Below are 25,778 nucleotides of genomic sequence, written 5' to 3' on the forward strand. Positions count from 1 at the left end.
TGCAAAGGCATCCAAAAACACTTGATGGGCCAATACAAACAAGATTTTGGTTCTTTCCCTATTCTTTTCCCTTGTTACAGCAGATGATGGATAATTTGAACAGCTTGTAATATCAACATATGAAACTTCTCTCAGTAGCTACACTTAAATCTTATTTATCCAACACTAAAGCATGACTAGTTGTGTGTGACAGTCCTCATCTCTATGTTGTATGCAAGCTGGAAATACATATGAATTGTACTTGTATTTACATTTTGATTAGTACATATCTGATAATAAAGATGTCGAATTCATCAGAATTGACTCTTTAGGTTTGTATCAAAGGTTGTTCTCTATGCTCTCATCCTCTAATGTGTTTGTGGTCCCATCAAAGACAATTTTTCCCAAACGACTCACGAGACAGTTGGTTGATAGGTTTAATTCTTGATTTTTTTGTCGCAGATTTTCAACTTCGTCATTTAGTTTCTTGTTCTGCTCTTCAAACTTTAGACTTGAAGAGAGTTGGGTTTTAAGAATTTTATTCTCTCTCGTCAGTTCACCAATTTTGTTGTTGAGTTGAACTATCTGCTCTTCCAGAGTCAGGCTTTTCTTCTTCAGATCATCCTCCCAATCGTCCTGCATAAACAGACATTAACATCCCATGCATTTAGTGATATTCAAGCAAAATAAAAATATAAACAAGAAACAAAAAGATTATCAGCTCACATCACTGCTGATGACTATAGCGACATCTGCTCTTGAAGTCTCTGGACGCCCTCTAAGTTCTTTTTCTGTCCCCAAATAGTGGCGGCACACAGACGATCTTGATACAGTTTCACGCAAACTAAATTCATCAGAAGAAAGATTTTGCATTCCATATGCCACTCTGTTACTTTCACTCTCTGATTCAGTTTCCAGGTCAACCGTCAAATGAACCATTGATTGAAATCCATATTTCACAGTATGGTCCTATTAAATGAAAGAAGTTAGTCTACAAAAAGTTTTCAAGTGAACTAGCAAAACACGGATCACTATCATAACTTATTTGGTTAAAAGAGCTTGAAGAACAAAAATATACTAAGGCGAAAGAGGAAGGAAGACTTACAATATGAGACGACGTATCAACTGAAGATCGAGGGTTCATGTCAGACCATGTTAATCTCTTTTCTGTCTCTATCAACTCTTTGATTATGTCAGTATTGGACTCCTCAGAAGTCAGTTCAAGGCTCCAAATAATCTGGCGAGAGTGAGAGTGGTAGAAGTTAATTTTCCAGTATAATCTTGTGGGATTACACTGGGTATGTTGTTGTTGTATAAAAGTTCTTCACGCTTCTAAAATCACTGTTTAGCATTAACGAGACAACAAACCCGGTGTGTTTGAGAAGTGATGAATGGAATATAAGGACAACAGAAGAAAGAGAGAAAAACAATATATTGAAGAAGAAATATCAGAAAGCCTCTCCTTCACATTCCTAACTTTCCTTTCAATCACTGCTGTCTGTGAAATAGGTAATGGCCAACTCTAATTTTTCTTTTACTTCCCATTCTCAACTCAAGCAGCATGAAAAGTACACCAGAGGATCTCTTCATTTTTGCTCTCTCTTTCTTGCATTCAGAATTATAGGCAAGCAGGCATACCCCCAAAAAATGATTCTTTTTGCTTGTAAATCTATTCCAAAATAACCAAGAAAAGTTGTATGGTTCATCAAGATTCAAGACCTTAGAAAATAACAAAGGCACAATTCACACGACCAAAAAGACAGAAAATAAATCCGGATCAGACAAAGTGGAACACAAATGTTGTTAACCTCATTACCTGATTAGTCTCTAGTTCTTTGAATTTGGTAGTGAACCATCCTCTATGATGAGATTTCGTACTTTGCCAATTGCAGACACGGGGGAACTTAAAGCGACAATTCATTAAACGTGGACCAGCAATGTCGATGTGTTCAAAGCACCATATCTATTCAAATAACAGTGAAGACTTGAGTTTCTGTTTGGAGTTAATAGAATGGATACAATGTATCATTTGTCATAAATACTTGTCGTCAAATATTCATCGGAAAAAGAAAAACAACAGAGCTGTTACATAGGTAACACAAAAATTAGTTGAGGTTAGTAAAATAAAAATTAGAGATTGTTAAACTTACTTGAAGAAAAATAAGACAACCTCCAATATATTGTACTTTTTCCTTCTTTCTCTTGTACAACCAGTGAAATACATCTGCAAGAACAGCTGCTCCCCAAGCAAAATTGTTCACTTGATCAATGTCTCGGAGAAGATATACGTAGCGAGAATCAATTTTGCCATTCGTATTTGGAAAAAGAAAAGTTCCAAACATGTATAACAAGAAAGACCTCACAAAATCCTCATTGTTGGAGTCACCAAGGGAATTAAGTCTTTTTTCTAGTGATGCAACTGTGATTTTTCTATTCCACAGGCCAACACCATATTCTCTTTCTAAATCCAAGAAAGGTGTATCTTCTCGTAAAATCACAGGATTGCCTGTCCCTCGCAATCCCAAAATCAAGGCGACATCCAGGAGAGATATGGTTATTTCACCTGGAGGAAATACAAAAGCACGCTTCTCGTAATTCCACCTTTGCAGCAATTCATCTAGTAGGTTTTTGGAAAGCATTTGAGTTGGGATGAGGAGCAAATTTCCAAATCCAGTCCTACTTATGGCATCCTTTTGACTATCAGTCAACTTCATAACACGCTTTACAAAGGATGGCAAGGAAAATCTAGTACTGAAGTTCCCAACCTGAAAAGGGTACAACATTCTTGAGAATCATGTAGAAAATGTGCTCAATTGTCCTTCACATTGATGTACACAAACTAACTGAACAGTTGAAAGCCACTTATATGAAGCATAAGAAAAGTTGGACATAGTTAGAGTTGCATTACGAATATTCAGATACCTAGGTCTATTATTGTTAAAGCGCATAGCCAGGGGAATAGGCTTAACATTCATGGACATTCTCAAGAAATGAACAAACAATAAGTTAAAGAAGCTCCAATTCAATCGCTCTTTTTTTTCCAAACTGTATGGTGTCCGGGCCAGCTTACGCGCACCTCAACTAATTTCACAGGATACCAGTAATTCATCCATCAAAGCTTGGACAAATGGGAAAATATCACCTAGTGTTTTTTCCATCCGCCGGGATTTGAACCTGAAACTTTATGGTCCTCAACACTTCATTGATCACTAGGCCACATCCTTGAGTGCATCTCCAATTCAATCTCTTTGGTATGGAGGAAACAAGGATGCTTCTTTTTTTCTTTCACATCGAGCAAAATACTCTATGTTTGGCTATCTTATCTCATGAAAAATTGGAAAAAAAATGACTCCCTTCAGTTTATGGATAGAAATCATTTTCTTTTACATATATCCAAATTTTACTCTATTTCCCTTACTTTCAAACAATATTTAGGCAACAATGTCAACAATTAGTATGCAAAAAATGTGTCAAAGATCTATCTTCATGCCTTATGTCACCAACTTCTATACCTAAGTAAACTCTAGAAAATGATTTCCCAAAAGAAAAGCATTTTCATACAAAAAAGCCAGCTAAACTCTGCCTTAAAGTGACCAAATTTAAGTCATTTTGCATATCTAATTTCAAGTCATATATAATTATTCATCAAATTAAGCAAACTCTAGAAAATGATTTCCTAAAAGTAAAGCATTTTCATACATACCAAATACCCACTAAAACTCAGCTGAATTCTGACTTTAGCTCACCAAATTTAAGTCATTTTCACACTCCTGCAGTCAGCTTTAGCTCGTTTCACGCCCATTAAGAAAAACAATAAATACATCATGTAGTTTACTAAGTTCTTGAGAATTAAGCACCGTTAAGAAGAACTAAACAACAACTATTTTTTTTTTGTCTTGAATTCTTAAAGCGCAAATTAAAAAGATTAAAGGTGGGGAAGGAAACATACCGATTTTACCCCTGATTTTTGAAGCATGGAATTTTTTCTCATAATTAAGTTGGGATCATTTCAGGTTGAATGAAGAACGAATGGAGCTGAACTGAACTATGAAGCTTGCTGGAGAAGCCGGAGAAGGGCGCCAAAATAAAATTATACAGTATTTATAAAAAAAAAACGAAAAAGGGTCAAAATTACCCCCGAACTTTAAAAAATAGTTCATTCATACCCTTCGTTATACTTTAGGACCAATTATAACCTTACAGTTATATTATAGCGTCAATTATACCCTTATGACTAACGGCTGCCACGTGGCATCATCCCAACCCTTCAAAATTATTTTATCCTCAAATAATTTTTTACCCACTAAAATAACTCAACCCGACCTGATTGTTTTTTCGAGCAAAAATAATACGGATATTTTTTCCAGAAAAAAAATAAAAATAATTTTGTATTATTTTTGCTGGAAAAAAAATTGTTGAGTTATTTTAGTGGATAAAAAATTATTTGAGGGTAAAATAATTTTGAAGGGTTGGGATGATGCCACGTGACAGCAGTTAGCCATAAGGGTATAATTAACTCCATAGTATAATTGTAAGGGTATAATTGGCCCTAAAGTATAACGAAAGGTATAAATAAACTATTTTTTAAAATTCAGGGGTAATTTTAGCCCTTTTCCGAAAAAAAAATAATAAAAATAAAAAGTAAGGGAGGAGGAAGTGGGCTATTTTTAAATCAATTGAACCTTTTCGGCCCATTAATGAGCTCTGTGGCCCAAAACCTAACTGAGAGCTAGGGGGTGCTTAACATTTTTTTGTGTGGAATGTCACTCAAAGGCACTGGTCTTTAATATTTGCCCCTCAAATTTAAAATTTTTAACTTTTGCTCTTGGCCTAAAATTTATGGGTTCTGAGTTCGAACACCCGCTCAGTCAAATATTAAAAAACAATTGCAGACCACAAGTTTGTAGCAAAGTTAGGCCTATTCATGTAGATGTTTGTCTTCTTTGCCCGAATAGGTCTAAACTTTGCTCGAAAAGTTAGGCCTTAAAGCCTATTTTTCGGTAAAAGTTGACCTTAAAGCAAATCTCTGCCTGAATAAGCCTAATTTTGCTACAAACCTTTGTCATGTGAATTTTTTTCTGTCTTTTTGACTGAGTCGAGTTTTGAATCCAGAATCTCGAGGTATTAGGCGAAGGATAAAAAATTAAAGACCAACAATTTGAGGGGAAAAATTAAAGACTAGTGCCTTTGAAGGGCAATCGTGCAAATGACCTAGTGCATAAATCACCTAAAATCGAATGGGCGATTTGCACAATTACCCTTATTTGGGGTGGTCTTTAATTTTTATCCTTCGCTGATTTCTCTAAAAGCTTTCATGTCAAATGTTGGACAAATTATGAACAAATCTTTTCAATATATCTTTTCTTTTAATACATGATTACCGAATTATTGTACTAGGATTTACGGTAAAGAAGTTTGATTAACCATATGCAACCGACTTTTGAAAGTTCAGTAATTTGGTATCTACTCTCAATTAACAAATTACAGAGATCAAACTTTAAAAATACCGAATGCCCAATTGGAGTGCCCAAATAAAATCCATAAATAGCCATTTTTAACACATGCTATCAAATATTAGCCACTATTTTAAAAGCTACAAATGTTTATCCACCCTTTTGACATAAAAAAAAATTGGACCAAAATACCACCAACTAAAACAGTGAACAACTCCAGCAACGGTGCCGAAATTCGAAGAAGTGACAAGTGAAACCCAACGAACGATCTAGGGTTCAAAAACTTGTTGGAGTTTTAACCCTCATGCAATAATTCATAGGGTTCAAGCCTTTATAAATTCAAAATCAAAAAGCGATTCATGGGGTTCAAAATTTTTACTAGATCTTCAAATCTATGAACTGTTTATGAAGTTCAAACCTTTATAAGTTCAAAACAAAAGAAACTTATAAAGGTTCTTGCAGCAAACTGGTGGTTTCTAGCATCTTCTCCTCCTTTTCGTGATTATGGTGTTGAAATGAAAGTGTAATGGGGTAGAACGATGGTTTCTAATGTAATATTATAGTTATACTAGACGCTAGCATGGGGCCTAACATTTTTATTCTTTTCTGTTAAATTTTAGTAATAATTATTTTCATAAGCTAGAACCTTTATCTCTTCTGCTTTGCATTGTTAATTTTTTTTATTGTGTGTGTTATTTTGGCCATTTTTAATTATAAGTAGGCATTTGGACATGCGATTTCATCTCAGGAGATGAAATTCCAAATTATCCAAAAAAACATGATTTGAGATTTGAAATCGTGATTTCAAAAATATAAATGTAAAAGTTGACCCATAAGTTTATATTCCGTACAAATAGATTTATAAGTTGGTAGATATATTTACCAATCATGTTTACCAACCATTTATATCAAATATTAAAAGATCTATAAGTTGGTAGTATATTTATAACAAATTAACTTTTACCAATCATGTGGGAGGATTATATTAAAGATTAAGTATACAACTCATGTTCAAATTTCCGTTTTACTAAACTAAAATTTGATCGATTAATGTTGTATTTTTTAGAAAGGCTTTCTAGTAGTGTATTAATTTGCTATGAATTATGACTTGCTCATTTGGTAAGATTGTATAAGAATTGAAATTCTTTTGATGGTTTTCACAACTTGTGGGGTTTTTATGTCTATAAGAAAAAATACAACTTCAGAAATCCAAATTGCATGTCCGAACATGATTTCATCTCACGATTTCATCCTATAATTTCAAATCATGTCCAAACGGCTCCTAAATACTTATGCGTATTAATGGCTGGCTCTATGTAATTTAGCCATAAATATCCGAATTTACAATCACAGAAGAGGAAGAATATTTCAAAATTGGAATTTTAGAATTTCTATGTTTTGCTGATTTTTTTTTTGAAAATAATAAATTAATTAAAAATTTGCTCTATAAGTTTTGTCAATCTCATTTAGCTGGAGGTTGAATGCTGGCTATTATAATACCTAAATTTTAATAAATCATGCTAAAATCTTTTGCACTAATATTTTATACGGAAAAGTGCCAAAATTATCCCTGAACTTTGAAAAATAGTTTATTCATATCATTCGTTATACTTTAGGGTCAATTATACTCTTGCAGTTATACTATGGGGTCAATTATACTCTTATGGCTAACTGCTGCCACGTGGCATCATCCCAACCCTTCAAAATTATTTTATCCTCAAATAATTTTTTACCCACTAAAATAACTCAACCCGACCCAATTTTTTTTTTTCCAGCAAAAATAATACAAATACTTTTTTCAGCAATAATAATAATAATAATAATAATTTCGCATTATTTTTGCTTGGCCCGTTGAAGAAGGTTTACTGATGGTAATGGTGGTGGGTCTGCGGTGGGACGCTAAAATGGAGGGTGGTGATTGTAAAGGGTAAAATTTGGGGAAAACAAAAAGGTATACAGGGAATAGGTGTGTACGGGCTATGTTGGCTAGTCCAAATGTAAGTAATTATACTGCTATACATGGTGTAAATTGTTTGTTTGGTTATACATTTGCATAAAGTTCCCTTACAAGATTACACAACACACATTCTTTGTACGTTACACTGTATACCTTTGGGTTAAACAATTATGTGAATTCTATACCTCAATATACAACCGTAAGAATAGTTGAACCACATTAGTGTATAATATTAAGGTACATAATATGTGAAATGCAGATCTTGAAGGTAGCCAAAATACATACTACAAGGTATCTGGTAAGTATCTTTCAAAAGTCAAAAGACAAATCCACAATATCAACAGTTTCCACCATCATATCCAAAAAATGGCGATGATTATTGCTAGAACTAAAGTTAAGTAGGACTGAGTTAGAATCTTTATCAGTTGGAGAATCACAGATCATTTGTGAAACCTTAGGAAAAGTTTTGCATGTGTGATGACCATAATATGTGATCCGAAATAGTGGTGGATTTTCTTGGACTCTTTGCACCTGCTTGTTTGCTTTGCATCCTTGATCAAATTTATGAGTGCACCTAAAATAATTCCTGCATATTTTATTATTTGTCAATCACTAATTTGCAAAAATTATAAATAAATAAAAAATATAAAGAAAGTGTCATGTAACGGATTCAGGTTATATTATAAGTAGCTTAATAATTAATGGCATGTAGAGATAACAAGTAAAAATTACTTCGGTCCCTCGTTTCATATCATATGTCTTAGTTTGATTGAGCATATAATTTAAGAAGGTGGTGGAGAGTTTTTAATCTTGTGATTGTAAAGTATTCATTACGAAAGATGTGGATAACGTACCAAAAAATATCCTTTAAATCATGTGGCTTAAACATGCCATATATACTATTAAATATTGGAAGTGCCAATTTTTAAACAGACTAAAAATAGAAATAAGACACATAAATTGAAAAGAAATGAGTATTACGTATCTTACAAGTGGTATGATCATGAAAATAATTTTTACATTGTTAGTGCATAGAACTTGAATTCTCGTGCATTTAATAAAGGGAAGTCTACATAAATAGCCGTCCATGAAAAAAAAAACATAGCCACCAAATATATAATATAGACATAATATATGTATAGATTATGTATATCGACTAACAAATACAAATATTTTTCGCCGAGCGGCCAAATGCGTAACTTCCCATCTAATAAATGGCTTGATTTCTTGATTTAATACTTGTACTTGGGAGAAAATAAAGATTGTCAAGTCAAACCTGGGATATTTGGCATTGAGGATCTGTTTTTGACCATATTTTCTCCAAGCATGGCCATCATCTACCAAAGTTGAGGTTTCTTTTATGCTCGTCTCTAAAGTTCTCCTGCAATCAGATTTTTACCAAATCAATTTTTAGAAACTTAGAATAAGCTTTAAAATTTTACTCGTCTTAACCTTTCAGCAGTACCAGGATCAAATTACCTTGCTCGACTCGACAGTAATTCTACGTTAAAACAAAAAAAAAAACCATTTTTTCGATACCTAATGCTCTTAAAATCTTGCCTTTCCCATTTTTGCATTGCCAAAGTTGAGTTAAAGGGTAAAACTGTCAAATGAGCATCAAATTTAGACTTCCAATTTTACTTTTAATAATATGAATGCTATTGTAACCACAAATATATATATATCATACTCAGATGCAAATTCAGGATTTAAATTCTAGAGGTTCAAGATTTAGATTTTAAGTATTAAACTCATTATTATATTTTTTAAGTTATGGGTTCATATCTACTACTATCTATTACAATTTTAATAATTTTTAAACATAAATTTACGTTCCGCGTCAAAAGTTGGGATTCAATTGAACCCCAACTTATTATCATGCTAGATACGCCCCTGATCTTACTAATATATTTAACATCACGAATTTAAAGATACTTTTGATAAATATATTGAATTATTTTTAAAAAAATCATGTTTAATTAAGTATTGTCATATAAGATGAACCTATGAAATGGTAATAATACAATTATTACCTTCTCTTGTAGCGTCCTCTTCGATCTTTGAATGAAGAAGACTTGCAACTACCAATTGAATACTCTTCCGTTGACTTCATAACTTGAGAAACTTCATTGCATTCGTTAGAACTTAGTATCGATAGAGTAACACAAAATGAACTCAATATTTTCCCCACCAAATCCTCAGCCAACATATTATGCTCATCTTCATCCTCTATTGGCTTCTTTATCATTTCTCTTAGCCGGCACGTGAATTCACGGCCGCGATTCAACTCTCCTATTATCTTTTCCAGATCAGACCATGTGTTTTTTAATAAAGGCGACTTCATATTACTATGTGACTATTACTCTATTATTAGGTATTATCGTTTGAGAAACAAGTGACGAGAAGTGGGAGCTTTATTTATACGCAAAAGGAGCAAAGATTAAAGGAAAGTTGCTTGGAAAATTCGTCCTTGGCTTGTGGAAAAACAAAACCCACGCGCATTGATTTAGATCGTTTGGTTGTTAAGTATCGTGAATGGACAATAATGGTTTGGTTCATGAACCTTAGCTGCAATTGGGTCACTTTTTGAAACTGAGTTCAAAAGATAGAATTTGAAATTTAAATGTAATGAATTTAACTTTTATATTACTTTTTATAATTGAACCGATATGAGTTTAAAATTTAATTTTTTAATGTTTTTTTTGTGTGTGTGTGCGCGTATATAATTTTTTTTCTATTTTCTTTAATTCTCTTCTTCTTTCTATATCTCTATTTAAATATCAATAATTGATAGCTATTCGTTTAGTCACTTGATGTTATTTCATAAATATATGTTTAATTTAGTATGGTTTAAAATGAGTTGTTATTTGTTTCTTAGAAGGTTTTCTAGATTTTATATATCCTAATAGTCTATATTTCAGTCTTGATATTGTATCTATCAGTTCTTCTAGTTTTTGTGGATTGTTTTTAGTTTACTTAGTCTATATATATATATATATATATATGCTAAGCCCGGGCCCAAACCAACATTAAAAATTATTTATTTGTAATTATTTTTTTATTTTTTCTACTCCTAATTCTTTGTTTCTAAAAGATTAAAAAGGTATTTGAAAGTTACGGGGGAACATTTTTCTTAATTTATATTTTGGACTTTTTAAACATTTCCGAACAAAAGCATGTACAAATGCTTTCCATTTTCTATTTTGCGGAAAGTTTATGAGACTATAATCTCTAATGATCCAAATTGAGCTCTATCATATGTATAAAAAAATTGTTTTTTGAACTAACCCCATATTGGCTAACAATATTTTTTGCAAAAAGATGTTACGATGTTCAAATAATGTCACAAATATTTAATGCTACAAATATTATTATACAATGAAATCGATGAAGTTAACTAATAAATAAATATAGAAGCTTAAGTTAGATAATTACCAATTATGGTACTGCAAAATACCTTTTAGCATTCCTCCAAATTAAACGACACAATTTTTTTCAAGAAGTTCTTGAAAATAATTTGTTTTCTTATTTTTAAATTTGTTTGAATTTAATAATTTTTTCTTTCTCTACAATTTCAATTTAATACTCACTTTGTCTTAATTTATGTGACACACTTTCTTTTTTAGTCTGTCCTAAAAAGAATGTCATCTTTCTATGGTTAAAAACAACTTAAACTTAAAAATTATCCTTTAACCCTTAATGAAAAGATATATACTCACACAAATGTCCAAAATTCAAAAATATTTCTTTCTTTCTTAAATTGTATGCCTATTCAAACACTATTACATAAATAGAAACAGAAGGAGGGTATATTTTGTGGTGTCTCAATTACCTTTTCCATGATATCGTTACTTTTTGTGGCATATAGGAAGTCCTTATTATTCCCTTCATTAACTTTTATTTGTCCATAATAGATTTTGAACTCCTTTAAGAGATTATAAATGGAGTGTGTATTTTATCATAATTTTCATATTAAGTGTTCTATAGTCTTAAGTTTTGCTAAATGATTTGGGAAATAAATAATTAATGGTCATAGTAAAATATGAGATTTTTTTTTTTTAATATAGTGAATCATTAGAAGTAAACGAAGGAAATAATAGCCGGGTAAAACTGCTTAATTTACATAGAACCCATTAGGATATTTGAGGTAATAAAGGACTAATCCATGGGCACAAAGAAAATTTTAGAAATTTGTACAAGTGTCCTAATAATGGTCTGTTCTCTTTATCCTACTGTCAAAGAAAAAAATAGTTTATACACAATAGTGATTCAACATGACAAGACCTCAAACAGTACAAAAACATGAAATACCAATAGTAGCCCCGTGAGAACTACAAAAATTGAACATCCTCTCTTATATAATAGTAACACACACACATATATATATATATATATATATATATATTCCGTGCTATGTTTAGTTGAAGTCGTGATGATATGTTACAATCTTCAAGGACTAAGGTTTAATATAATTCGAAATTGATGGAAGTCTCACACTCCATATGCACATATGCCTTGCCAATAATCACGTGTCATAGGATACCGCTTAGTCGATATTTTTTTTACTAGATATGTATATAAATAATGAGTAAGAAAAGACACTAGTAATTACTATATTGATTTATTTATTTGTTAACTATTCTTTCCTGCTTACGTTACTATCCAACTCCTATGCAATACAGTGGCGAAGCCAGAATTTAAATCTTGTGAGCTCAGGATTTAATTCTTTAGAGTTATGTAATTTGGACCAAAGCTACTGAATTCGGCAGAATTCACGACCAAAGAGCTAGCTCCGCCCCTGCCAATAGATGTTGGGTCCGATTATAACCACCTCTTCCCCCCTTTCCCTCAGTGATCCCTTTGTAATGGAAAACAAACAAACACAAAAATAAAAATAAATAAATAAAAAAAACTACTATCGGATTTTTTTTTACATCGGATTATTTTGGATTTGCAGGGAAAATGGTAGAGACTTCGTACGCGCTAAGGAGAGCGTTAAGCAGATATTGCACGTTGCTGCTGACGTATTCACATGGTGTCACCCTAATATAGTCATCAAATCCATGTGGCACTGGTGGTACTAATCAAATTTTAACTGACGTTTAAGGATAGTTTAATTACTGGTTAAGTAAAGCATAAGGTGCAAGTTGAAGTGTAGCACTTTCCTTATCCCTGGCTATTGGGGACCACCAAAAATTCGAAGACACGTCTGATATAATTATAAAAGTGACGTTCCTTGCCTTTTAGGACCTTTGGTCTTCATACATTTTTTTCCACCAAGTATGAGAATTTTGGTGGCAATTTGTGATTAAAAATGAGAGAGAGAGAGATCTAGTACTGATTTGGATTAGCTTAGAATATAAATTAACACTCTCTCCGTTTCAATTTGCTTGTCCGATTTAGACTTGACATGAAATTTTAAAAAGTAAAAAATATTTTTGAATTTTGTGGTCTTAAGCTAAAGATAGATAGAATGTACCAAAATGTTATTTAATTTTGTGGTCTTAAACATACCATATAGAAAATTGAAATTAAAGAGTTGGAAAAAAAAAAAGACATTCTTAGGAAAGTAGGACAAATAAATTGAAACAGATGGAGTATTAGCTAACATACTTTTATCTACGTGAAAAGGGTCAAAAATACCCCCTCTACTTTGGAAAAGAGGCTAAAAATATCCTCCAAACTTATTTTGGATCAAAAATACCCCTCCCATCCTTAACGTTTTCAAATATACTCCTGTCTTGACGGAAATTATCTCCCAAAATAATCCGAAATCATTTTTTAAATCTGCTCCATCATTTAAACCCGATCCAACTAAATAATAACCCATAAGATCTCATTATTCCCCCAATTTCCTTAAACTTCAAACCTACATGTTGGGGGAATAAGGAGATCTTACGGGTTATTATTTAGTTGGATTGAGTTTAAATGATAGAACGGGTTTAAAAAATAATTTCGGGATATTTTGGGGGGTAATTTCCGTCAAGACAGGGGTATATTTGAAAATTTAAGGATGAGAGGGGTATTTTTAACCCAAAATAAATTTGGAGGATATTTTTAACCCTTTTTTCAAAATAGAGGGCTATTTTTTACCCTTTTCCCTTTGTTTATTCTATAGTTACTAATGACATCTAAAGATCAGTTTTACATCGGATGTACATTAGTAGATGTAGGTTCAGTATATCCAACTTTTTTCTATTTAGATCAATATATGTGTGAAAATACTCAAAATGAAATATAAAATTTAAAGTTTTAAACTCATATTTTAATAAACTCAAAACTTAAAATTTCTTAAGAGTAAATTTTGGAATCTATACCCTAGCATGAGAGGGTATAGTCAATAACCCCTTTTAGACGTTAGGAAAACATTCCACAAAAATAGAAGAAAATTCCAATGATTTTTGAGCCACTAATTAAATATCAGCAAAGATTTTGTAAAAAGAAAAAAAGTCATGAAGCTGTGGTCCTCTATATATTCAAATTCTTGTGCATAGATTATTTTATTCCAAAAGAATTAAATGCGTCACACATAATCCAAAACTCCCAGGAACATACTCTTAAAGCCTCACTTGGATATTTTTTTCTTTTGCCACTCGTCCGCTCTTCCTCCAACTCCCAATAAAATAAAATTTGAGTAAAGTTTATAACGATGTATGTATAATTAAGGTATTCCGAGAAATCCAGGTCCCTAATATTAAAAAATGTAATATTAGAGAGTGGTAGCGACTCTAGCTACTGCTATAGAGGGCAAATTAGTCTGAATTTAGGGGATCTAAAGGGGTTGAGTCAGACTGGTTATTGTCCAATAGAGGCGGATGCATTCTTTTTAAGAGTCCGGAACCAAAATGCCCCCCAAAAAATATTTTGAACCAAAATATTCCAACAAAAAAAAAACTACCAAAGTACCTATAGCGCAGTAAAATACTGCGCTATAGCACTAACGGAGACGGAGCCGTTAAGTGCTATAACGCAGTATTTTACTGCGCTATACAAGATTTCTGTCTCACCTATAGCGCAGTAAAATACTGCGTTATAGCAGTCCTTCCATTTATTTCAACATCACACTTTCACTCCTCTTTACGTGGTTTATCTTTTTTACGTAGTTTAGCCGTATATTAATCATGCTTTGAGACTCCAGAACTTCAATATTTGATATAGAACTCTAGTTATATTTGTACAATTAATAAAATAGGCTCAACACATCAAGAATACGTGATACTTTGGATTGTCGTTTTAGTAGTTAAAAAGTGCTCGAAGTCCTTTTTTGTTTGAAGACTAGTAGTCATTAGCTTTAAGTTATTTATCTTTTAGGGTTTCATCTTATTTTTAAATTAATGCTTAACTTTATTTCGAATGTGTCACGTTTTTTTTATTATCAATTTAGGATGTGAAACTATAAACAATAATAAAGACTAAGATAATATTTATAAATATGCAAAAAATGTATAATATTTACGATAAATTGTACAACACTAATGTATATACACTATCGAGGATGGGTCCCTCATGTAGTATGTCGGAGACTATCCCTAGGCCTAAGGCTCATACCATCCCCACCACCCTCGCCATCGTCTCCGTCGCCCTTTTTCCTCTTAATAACCGAGCGCTCCAGGTCATGATCATCTCCTCTTCCCCTAGCCCTTGCGCCCTTAACTAGAACGTGCTTCTTCTTGGGATCTTGTCCCGCTGGCACGCTCAGAACCTCAGGCTGAGCTGGGTCTGGAAAATCAACCTCTTCCTCGTCGAGAGTCGCCACTGCAGGCGTCGAAGGATGAACCTGAAAAGTATATTTATATTAGTACCATTTCTTACTTATATTGAATACATTAACGTTATTTATTTAATCAAACCTGTGTGTCAACGGGCGCCTAAGTAGGCTCCTGAGATGGGTCTGTAGGCTCCTGAGATGGGTGTGATGGTGAATATGAGGTAGTCTCCTGGATGAGATGCTGTTCGAAGTCCAAGTAAAAGTTATTAAAATTAAATAAATATTTACTTTATATTGAATAAAATTAATTTTAAGTAAAAAACTTACATGCGCATCGGTAATCTCATGAGAAGACACCTCTGCCTCGGCAGGCTGATGAGAATGCTCCGGAATGGGCAGCTCCTGTGGACCCACTGGCGCCGAATCCTAAAATATGAAAAAAAAATGAAATAATAAGTACTTTAAATGATCAAATATGTATATTAAATATTTACCTTATATTGAATAAAACTAATTTTAATTAAAATCTTACATGTGGCTCGACAGTCACATGGGAAGACATCGCTGGCTCGGCAAGCCCATGAGAAAATGCCTGAATGGGTGGCTCTGGTGGACCCGCTGGCGCCGAATCCTAAAATATAAAATAGTACTAAATAATGAGTAACATATATATATATATATATATATATATATTTAAAATAAATAATTTAAATGAACAAATAAGTATTTTAAATACTAACCGGGATCAAAAACTCATCGAAGTCAAGTATCCGGGCTCCCTCTAAATTCCTCACAGGCCGCTCATCAGCTAATGAAGCGCGTAACGCCGCCCAATCAACGTTATCACGCTCCTCCATATATGCATTCTTGCTCGGTTGTGATGAAGACCCGGGTGTCTCAGCAAGTAAGAGCGCCGGCGTAAACGTAGGTGAGTCCCTAGGTGAGCTGCCACCGGCCTGGAACGGTTGCGGATGGACTAGATCGTGAACGCCCTCTGGAATGGGATCGGCCTCATCCGCCTCATCTACCAGATGGTGTCCTCCACCACCAGGTCCTCCAGCAGCAGCGCCGCTTCCTCCGGCAGCACGGCCTCCTCCTCTGGGAGCACCCGCTGCTGCCTGATACTCAGCCTCCGGAACAGGCTCCCCCATGCGCCTAATCTCGCCTGCCTACCGGATACCATCCTCGGATATCCTAACCATCTCCGCGGCAAGCCCCGCAAGCCCAGGGTAAGGCATATGCTCTAACCCCAAGATGCGTAAACGCTGTACGGCCACCAGCTGCATTTGTGTTTAACAGAAAAAAAAGTTTATTTTTAAAACGTAACAATTAATGAAATTAAATAAATCTGAATACGATAAACTTACCAATGCCTCGTATTGCCCCGCGAGTGCTGAGTATCCTACATCCCTAGGAGGACGCAAAGCTGGGTTGCCGATCAATCGGCGTGTGATATGATGATACCAGCGCATGTAATGCTCAATGGGAGTTAAATGACCGACCACCGCTAAAGTGCCTAACCTGTTCTCCCAACGGTGGAGCTGGACATCCATGAAAGCCAGAAAATCATCATCAATGGCAGCCCGATCGTCCCACTGGTAGTGTCGGAGCTCATGACGGACATCAGGGAGTATACTCTGTGTATGCCCAAACTGTCGTAAGACACGCTCGGGCATGTGATCCTTTACGATGTCCAGGTGTATCAATGGACACCGCGACCTCCAAACCCCCTGACCTGCACTACAGAAGGGGGGCAAACCATCTAATATAGCAGTGTACGGCGTCCATATAAATAGCTGCATAACATATACATACAAATTAGGGATCAACAAGTAGAAAAGACGTGTAATTAAATTATTAATGTAAATTTAAATAGTTTTACCGCATCGTCCATCATGTAATCAAGCTGGTCCCGGAATGAAAAAATACTATGGTGCGTATCCACATCCCGATCAAAACCCGCTGTCCACCTCCTCGCATAAGGCATGTCAATCCCGAGGTGATGCCTAGGTACGGGCTGAAAAGGCAGCATCCTCTCCCACGCCCATAACTGTAAGCGATATTAGAAAATAGGAATTTTTAGTCGTCCTTTCAAGAGGTTTGTTGATATTAAAGAAACGCACACTTAAAATATTACCTGGAGAAGAGCAAAAAACCCACACACATCTCTGATAGCACCAATAGACGCTCGGCACAAACATCTGTAAAGATACGCTAAAACAGCACCGCCCCAGCTATAGTCTCCCAAGCGGTCTAGATGCTCCAAGAAAACCAAGTAACGTAAACTGACAAAGGCACCTGATGAATTCGGGAACAAGATGCCCCCGAATATAATAAGTAGGTATAAACGGGCATAACGATCAACATCGTCCTGCGGGGTACCGTCCACAACCGGATCCAGACCCTCCAAATAAGTGCATAGTGCACTAAGCTGAACCCGACTCTGTCCCGATATCTGGGTCGCGGCATTAGGCACGAAGTAGGTGAGCCTAGTCAACTCTGTCACCCACGTCTAACCAGGGGGAGGCTCGTACAGAGTGTATAATGGCTCTCCATATACCCGCAATCCAAAGAGGACCTCCACATCCTGAAGTGTAACCGTGGCCTCACCAGTGCGAAGATAGAAGGTATGTGTCTCTGGCCTCCACCGCTCAACCATGGTAGTAATGAGCGCCCAATCATGCTGTACCCGACCAACGGACACGCAACGGTAGATGCCGCCCCGAGACAATATCTCCAACACGCGAGGATGTGGGGGGTGCTCGCGTAAAAGAGCCCACGCTCTCTACAGCCTACGGGGACAGAGCCTAGTAGATATCCCTATAGTACCGGCCCATAATAACTCTGACATATGATTGTCTTGCAAAGACAATACTGATCTATCAGCGGGCCCCGGGTGAACAGCGGGCCCCCCGGATGATCATCGGGCCCCGGGTGAGCATTGGGCGACGGGGGAACATCGGGCCCAGGGAGAACATTCGGATCCATGAAAGTGTCCGGTCTGTACAAACTAAATTAGTCATTATTCTTGAAATGAAAGATAAATTATATTAACTAATTAATAATTTGTAGGGAATATGTGAATTATGTAGTATTATATCTTATGAATAATTAACATGGGATATGCAGTAAATTTAATATGTGATAGTAAGGACACATATGTGATGACAAAGATTTTTAAGTTAATTACTTTTGAATTATGTGATGGCAAAGACTTATTAAGTTAATTAGTTTGAGAATCGAATTTCAGCAGTAATATTTGTTTGGAACTCTATTTTGAATATGTGATATATTTTTAGTTGACCAAATAGCCAACACAACTACGATAAAATTAAACTGAAAGAGTATATTTATCGACCACATATTTTCCTACAGACTTTACATTTTTTTCATTAGATTATGTATTTATGAAAAGAAGAACTTTAACTATTCTTTTTAAAATAATCTTTTTTTATTTAACATATATATTCACGCTTTTAAAATTATATAGATTAACATTTCATAATCATTTACAACTTGTTTGGATGGTTGTTACCTATTGTATTATATTATGTTGTTAGTCTAAATAATATGTTTGCTTTGATTGCTACTTTAATTTTATTGTTATGTAACGACGAAAGGGCCTATTTTATGTAACCACTGATTTGGTCCTATACAATACAACACAATACGATAAATGTCAAATCAATACATAACAATCATCCAAACAAAGTGTTAACAACATAATAATTCATTACCAATCAACTTCTTTCAATTCATAAAGAATATTTAACAAATACTCAATTAACAAAATAATAATTCATTAACAATTCATAAATAATTAACAAATTAACAACTCATAAACATATAACGAATTAACAATTCATAAATAATTAACAAATTAACAACTCATAAACATATAACAAATTAACAATTCATAAACATTTGACAAATTAACAATTCATAAATATTTAACAAATAATGAATTAAAAAAAAAAAAAAAGGAACAGTGGCTTATCCACTGCCCAGCCCGATCAAACAAAAAAAAATGAAATTTGATTTTTTTTTTGGAAATTAACGACGATTAAATGTTAAACATGCATGCAATATAATGTATATAACAAAATAATAACAAAAGTTCATAGTAGAAAACCTTAATCGAAGATTTTTTTGTAGAGTTATTTTAATCGAGTTGTACGCCGCTTTTTCTCAAAATTTGAACTTAAACTCTTGCTCCTTGACTTGAATATACCGAGAATCTAAACTTTCTGGATGAAATTTAATAGAAAACGACGTTTTTTGGATGTGGGGACCACCTTGGCTCGCTTCCAATGGCGTTTTGAATTTATTTTTTTTGCCACTGGAGGGACCAGTGGTGGAACCCGATCGGGTTTTAGTGGAGTGATATAGCGCAGTAAAATACTGCGCTATAGGAGAGAGAGAAACTCCTATAACGCAATATTTTATTGCGTTATAGGTGAGACAGCAATCTTGTATAACGCAGTAAAATACTGCGCTATAGCACTTAACGGCTCCGTCTCCGTTAGTGCTATAGCGCAGTATTTTACTGCCCTATAGGTACTTTGGTAACTTTTTTTTTTGTTGGGGTATTTTGGTTCAAAATATTTTTTTTGGAGGCAGTTTGGTTCCGGACTCTCTTTTTAACACCAAAGCGAGTAATTTTGACATGTAATATAATATTAAATTATATATTAACTCATAATTTTTAAAATATAATGAATTCAATATACCTGAAACCTTAAAGGTCGAACACAGAGTTTAATCCTGAATTCGTCTATGTGCCCAATTGTCACGACCCAGCTAGGGGCCGCGACGGGTACCCGGGGCTAACCACCAAGCACCGCTCGTTCTATTACTCATTGTACTCATTCTGCGTTCCTTTATCAATTTCATACTCAAGTTATAAGACAAATCACCTTTCATTTTAAAACATAATACTTTTATATACATAAGCCTTTAGGCTATCAAAATTATATATATATATATATATATATATATATATATATATATATATATATATATATATATATATATATATATATATATATATATATATATATATATATACATATACATGATAGCAACCTCATGAGACCACATAACCCACACTGCGTATCTACGAGCCTATACTAGAGTACTAGACATACGGACGGGACAAGACCCCGTCATGCCCAAAAATACATAGACATGAATATACACAAAAGAATCATCATAAACACCTCTGGAACAAAGGAGTGCTTTCAATCAGCCGACAGCTCCTAAGAGTCTGGATCGAGCTCACCTCCCTGTCTACCTGTGGGCATGAACACAGCGTCCAAAGAAAACGGACGTCAGTACGAACATTGTACTGAGTATGTAAGGCAAGAATGAAATAAATATAATAGAAGAATCACGAGCCATAAGAGAAAGATATAACCTGCATGAGTGTCATAGGCAAATACATTCCTTACATATATCATATTTTACATAATCATGGTACGTATGTCATCACATATATCATCACATCATAATCCGCATCGTTAACCCGTGTCCGGGTAACCATCATATGCCGCCCACTAGTGGTGATCATGCCGGGCCCTCTAGGCTCGGTGTAAACATAGCAGCCCGCCTTAGCGGTGACATGCCCGGCCATCTAGGCACGGTGGAATCATATGCAGCCCGCCTTAGCGGTGACATGCCCGGCCATTCTGGCGCGGTGGAATCATATCATCATATAATCAATCATAACCCATCATTATTACACATCTCATGAACATATCATAATCTTATCATAGCTTGAAATTTTCATACATAACATAGGTATAGTATAAGCTAGCATTATTTCACATTTATCATTAGGAGCATACATTAGGCTTTGAAGGCAACTATGGCTATGTCGGGGTGACGTAAGGTCGTAAACCCCCGATTATATTATGAACATTTATGAGTATTCTGCCTCACCTTGAAGGAAATAGTGCATAAGGTGAGTGTTAGCAATAATGACATCATCGGCGTTATGGGATCATCATATCATGAACTATCGAATCTCTATACTTTAACTCATCATCATCATTAGCATGCTCGTATGTAGTTTAGTATATTTAAGGACTCATAAACTCCATCATATAGGAGGATCATGAAAAGCTTGAAAGATTCATGCCTTTGAAGGAAGGGATAAGCCTTACATACCTTTGTCGTTTACTAATCTATCGCTTGTTTGTTCTCCTTTAATGCACACGTTCTACCTTCAAGAGAAATCGTATCGACATTAGCTAATGATTATAAGAACAGGCTTACTAAAGCTAGAGAAAATTGGGCATCATTTCCTTCGTTTATACAACTCTTCCTATATTCTATATCAACTCTCAAACGTTCATAACAACATTCTCAATATGATAGACAACACTCGTCATTCATTTACAATATCCGTATTTCACAATTTGTCTTCAATTTCTCCATAATCGTGGCCATGGTTCATTGTTGCATTTTTCTCACATAGGATACTTATTCCATGTTCTAAATGTCATTCATAACATTTTTATAATCACAAATTATCAATGATCATGGCTCAATTCAAACCTTTACTCAACAATGCTACTATTCACACTTTCATGACCCATTTCTTACACCCTTCTATAATCCAAGTGTTTCAACTCTTCCATACCCTAAATAACATGTAAATACCATAAAACTTACCTTAGATGTTGTAGGAACAAGCCTTGAGTGGTATTACTCTTCTTGCACCAAAACCCTAGTTCACTTCTCTTGAAATTTCTTAACTTGAATGAACTTTGATGAGTTTCATACACTTGATTCACTTGAATTCTTGATATTGATCTTTGATTTCCTTTGTTTTCTTGTGGATGAAGAGTAGAGAATATTCTAGAGGTTTCTAGAGAGAAGTGGTGTGGAAATGAAATGAATTAATGAACTTGGGTCTCCTTTTTAATGACTTAAAATCTGATTTGAAATGAACAGCAACAGTGGTCGTAAACTCAGTTTACGGTCCGTATTCTAAAATACGGGCCGTATTTCATGGGCGTATTAAAGCATAACAGAACCAGAAAGGCAGGCTGAGTACATGGTGATTTACGAACTCAGTTTACGGACCGTAATACGGTCCGTATTTCAAGTCGTATTTAACCATTCGAGCATTTGGCAGAAAGTTGAGGTTTTGGAAGTTGAAAGACGACAGGGTAGTTTACGGGCCGTATACCACATTATGGTCCGTATTTCATCGACGAGACCAAAGTGCAAATCTGCAACTTCCACATTTTCATAACCTAATTGCCTTCGAAATCTTACTTAGGGTCGTCAAACGTCATTCCCTTCTGATTAAAACATCGTATACTCGTATTCTTCGTTAGTCTATTCACTGTACAAGATTGGAAATTTTAACATGATGCATGTAATTTAAGGTGAGTAGCTCAGTTGATTGGCTACATGAACTTTCACTTTGTTGGTGAGAGTTCGATTCCCCACCTTGTGATCCCCTGCTCCATTCCCCTTTCCTTACCCTTATGTAATTAAAATAATTTTTGTAAGAAATAAGGTGAACTATATGAAAATATTAAAATCTTTCTTATTTAAAGTCTAACTCTTAATTAGTTTGTTCATTTTTCTTTTAACAATGCTTGTAATTTAAGATCTATATAAATCTTTCTTATGTAAAGTCTAACTCTTAATTAGTTTGTTCATTTATTTTTTTCTTAGAATACCTGTAGTTGCAAGCCCCTCCTCAATTCTTATCAAATTCTGAAAAAGTTAAATGCTCCTTACATTTGCTTAAAGAATTGCTTTCTCAGATACAAAACTTATTTTCATATTTTTTGTCTAACTGTAATTTCAACTAAATTTACTTTTATGTAAATTTAAGTCTATATTTTTTGGTCATACTTTCAAATGTGATCTAAACGACATTTTATATGCAAAACATTAGAAAATTTAGAGTTATATTTTTTTTTTCACGTACACTCAAGGGCGGACCTATGTAGAATTTTTGGGTGCTCCGGCACCCATTAAATTTAGTTACGGAGTGTATAACTGTATAGAAAATATAAAGGAAACAGATATAAATAGTTAATAGAGCACCCCCGAACTCAAAATTCCTGGATCCAGCACCCCCCGAACTCAAAATCCTGGGTCCGCCTCTGCGTACACTTGTGAGTGGAACATCTTATGGATTTTTTTGGGCAGTAAGCTCTTGAATGAGCTCTAAAGTTTTGCTCAAGTAGAAATGAAAAGTGAAAGTTAAATGTGTTGAGAAAGCGTGATCGACAAATTAATCATCGGAGGCGACTGGAGTGCCTCTGAGCCTATGAGAAAGCTGTTTTCATGGGAACTGCTCCATGGTGTGGATATCCATCAGTTCAAAACCTGCTGATGTATAGTACTTTGATGCTTTCATAATCTTCTGCATGATCCATGAGGTCTGTTTTGGAATGTCCACCATAAAGTTCCTATTTGGTCCATAGTGTTTTCAATCACATGCGGTTTTGGATTTGTTTGGTTTAAATAATCTATTAAATATATTTTCACAAAATGATTTATATTTGTTTATTTAAATAGAAAGTATCACAGAAATACAAATAAAAGTATTAAATGATGTCACTTGTAATGAATTTATTAAATTTTGTTATCAAACTCTATGTTGTATGGAAGTATATAAATTAGCAAGAAACCGGAAAAAAAAAAGCAAATTAAGAATTATTGCACTTCTAATTTGTAGACATAGGAACTATCCTTGAAATTTGATCTTATGGCTTTCATAGGGATGTTCGTCATTAGACTATTGCGGTTAATTACAGCTTTGCATTAGATTTATTAAAGAATTATATTATATCAAGCAATGAAAATGAGCCTTGCATTAAATTTATTAAATAAATATGTTATATCAAGCAATGAAAATAACAATTAGGAGTAGCTCCTTTAAAAGCATGTCAATTTTTTATTTTAAATATATGAAATATATCTTGCCTTTCATAGTTGGTGTGCACATGTATAGTGCTTTTCAAGATTTCAGATAAAAGTAAAATACATCTCTTTGATGAAAGAAGTGTTACTTCTGGAAGTTTGTGTTGGAAAAAAAATCACCTAGATTGAGTGCCATGTGCAACAAAGCACTGAAATGAAGTGCCTGATTGATTGAGTGAAATTATATTTTTACCCTTGATCGTTCCAATCTTCACTCTTCTGTATAGTTAAAAGATAGAAATATTATATTGTTAATTTATGTAACTTGGACTCAAAACATATTTATTCTTTTTATCAATCTTTGATTCAGTAAATTATTATAGAAATAAATCAAAATTATATTAATTCTTTTTGTAAATCAGTTTGCATAACTTATGTTATATTGTTAGTTTATGTCAGTTGGACTCAAAACATATTTATTCTTTTTATCAATCTTTGATTAAGTAAATTTTAGAAAAAATGAAAATTATATTAATTCATATATTTAGATCAAATCTTAAAGATTTAAATGACACAAAGTTGTATGTGTGTGTGTATATATATATATCAAATAAAGAGGAATTTCTATTTGTACCTCGTAAAAAAAGCTTTTTATTTTGTGGAATGAACCATTTCCTTTCTTTTCGTGGAAAGATATTACGTTCAAGTAAGCAAATATGTCATGGTTCCAGGAGTCTATCTATCGCGTATAGACTTTAAAGGCGTGGTGGCCTAACCATCGAGGTGAAGTCGGGGCCTAAAAGATCGAATGGAACAATATATAGACAAGTAAATCCCTTATGGGCTCCAAGATATTCCTTTAATTATTAAGAGTTAAGGGATTTATCATTCAAAGGGAAGTAGACTACTCAAGAATTTTCTATTTTATTTGTTGGAATTCAATTTTAATAAAGAATTAAGACTTGACACGAAATTTTATAAAGTAAAATATATTTTTGATTCTTGGTGTGATCTTAAGCTAAAAATATGTAGAATGTATCAAAGTGTCATTTAATTTTGTGGTCTTAAACATGCCATATAGAAAATTGAAATTAAAGAGTTGTAAAAAAAGAAAGAAACATTCTTAGGAGAGTAGGACAAACAAATTGAAACAGATGGAGTATTAGCTAACATAGTTTTATTTATTCTATAATTACTAATGCCATCTAAAGATTAGTTTTACATCGGATGTACATTAGTAAATGTAGGTTCAGTATATCCAACTTTTTTCTATTTAGATCAATATATGTGTGAAAATATTCAAAATGAAATAGTATGAAATTTAAAGTTTTAAACTCATATTTTAATAAACTCAAAACTTAAAATTTATTAAGTGTAAATTTTGAATCTATACCTTAGCATGAGAGGGTCAATAACCCCTTTTAGGCGTCTGGAAAACATTCCACAAAAAGAGACGAAAGCTCCTATGATTTTTGAGCCACTAATTAAATATCAGCAAAGATAGTACTAGAAAAAGAAGAAGTCATGAAGCTGTGGTCCAATATGTATTCAAATTCTTGTGCATGGATTATCTAATTCCAGAAGAATTAAATGCGTCACACATTTTCCAAAACTCCCAGGAATCTACTCTTAAAGCCTGATATTTTTTCTTTTGCTACCCATCCCCTTTCCTCCAACTCTCAATAAAATAAAAATCAAGTAAAGTTTATAACGATACTAGATGTTGATGCCGGTGTTTCGCACGGACCTAATAGGCCTAATATGAGCTAACGACAAATATAATATTAGT

The 25,778-nt window shown here is 33.9% G+C and overlaps 2 protein-coding genes across 2 annotated transcripts; both read right to left on the bottom strand.

The window, feature by feature from the left end:
• Positions 1 to 33: 33 nt before the first annotated feature.
• On the bottom strand, positions 34 to 4,061 carry LOC132606950 (protein MAIN-LIKE 2-like). The gene is made up of 6 exons (XM_060320672.1): positions 3,929 to 4,061; positions 2,130 to 2,744; positions 1,796 to 1,942; positions 1,085 to 1,216; positions 706 to 948; positions 34 to 615 (listed from the first exon to the last, which is right to left on the bottom strand). The coding sequence occupies exons 1-6, from the start codon at positions 3,968 to 3,970 to the stop codon at positions 319 to 321; spliced, it is 1,476 nt and encodes a 491-aa protein (XP_060176655.1). The 5' UTR covers positions 3,971 to 4,061; the 3' UTR covers positions 34 to 318.
• Positions 4,062 to 7,589: 3,528 nt separating this feature from the next.
• Positions 7,590 to 9,784, bottom strand: LOC132606951 (WRKY DNA-binding transcription factor 70-like). Its single transcript, XM_060320673.1, has 3 exons — positions 9,423 to 9,784; positions 8,666 to 8,770; positions 7,590 to 7,975 (listed from the first exon to the last, which is right to left on the bottom strand). Exons 1-3 carry the CDS (start codon positions 9,731 to 9,733, stop codon positions 7,699 to 7,701), a joined length of 693 nt encoding a protein of 230 aa, XP_060176656.1. The 5' UTR covers positions 9,734 to 9,784; the 3' UTR covers positions 7,590 to 7,698.
• Positions 9,785 to 25,778: the final 15,994 nt, after the last annotated feature.

This window comes from Lycium barbarum, chromosome 8, assembly GCF_019175385.1.
Source record: "Lycium barbarum isolate Lr01 chromosome 8, ASM1917538v2, whole genome shotgun sequence".
Lineage (NCBI taxonomy): Eukaryota > Viridiplantae > Streptophyta > Magnoliopsida > Solanales > Solanaceae > Lycium > Lycium barbarum.

Excerpts from the sequence above, each read along its gene's own strand:
- LOC132606950 (XM_060320672.1), bottom strand. The coding sequence starts at position 3,970 with ATGAGAAAAAATTCCATGCTTCAAAAATCAGGGGTAAAATCG. Across the intron at positions 2,745-3,928 it reads AAAAATCAGGGGTAAAATCG|GTTGGGAACTTCAGTACTAG; the intron begins GTATGTTTCCTT and ends TACCCTTTTCAG. Across the intron at positions 1,943-2,129 it reads GTTGTCTTATTTTTCTTCAA|ATATGGTGCTTTGAACACAT; the intron begins GTAAGTTTAACA and ends TTATTTGAATAG.
- LOC132606951 (XM_060320673.1), bottom strand. The coding sequence starts at position 9,733 with ATGAAGTCGCCTTTATTAAAAAACACATGGTCTGATCTGGAAAAGATA. Across the intron at positions 8,771-9,422 it reads AGAGGACGCTACAAGAGAAG|GAGAACTTTAGAGACGAGCA; the intron begins GTAATAATTGTA and ends ATCTGATTGCAG. Across the intron at positions 7,976-8,665 it reads CTCAATGCCAAATATCCCAG|GAATTATTTTAGGTGCACTC; the intron begins GTTTGACTTGAC and ends TAAAATATGCAG.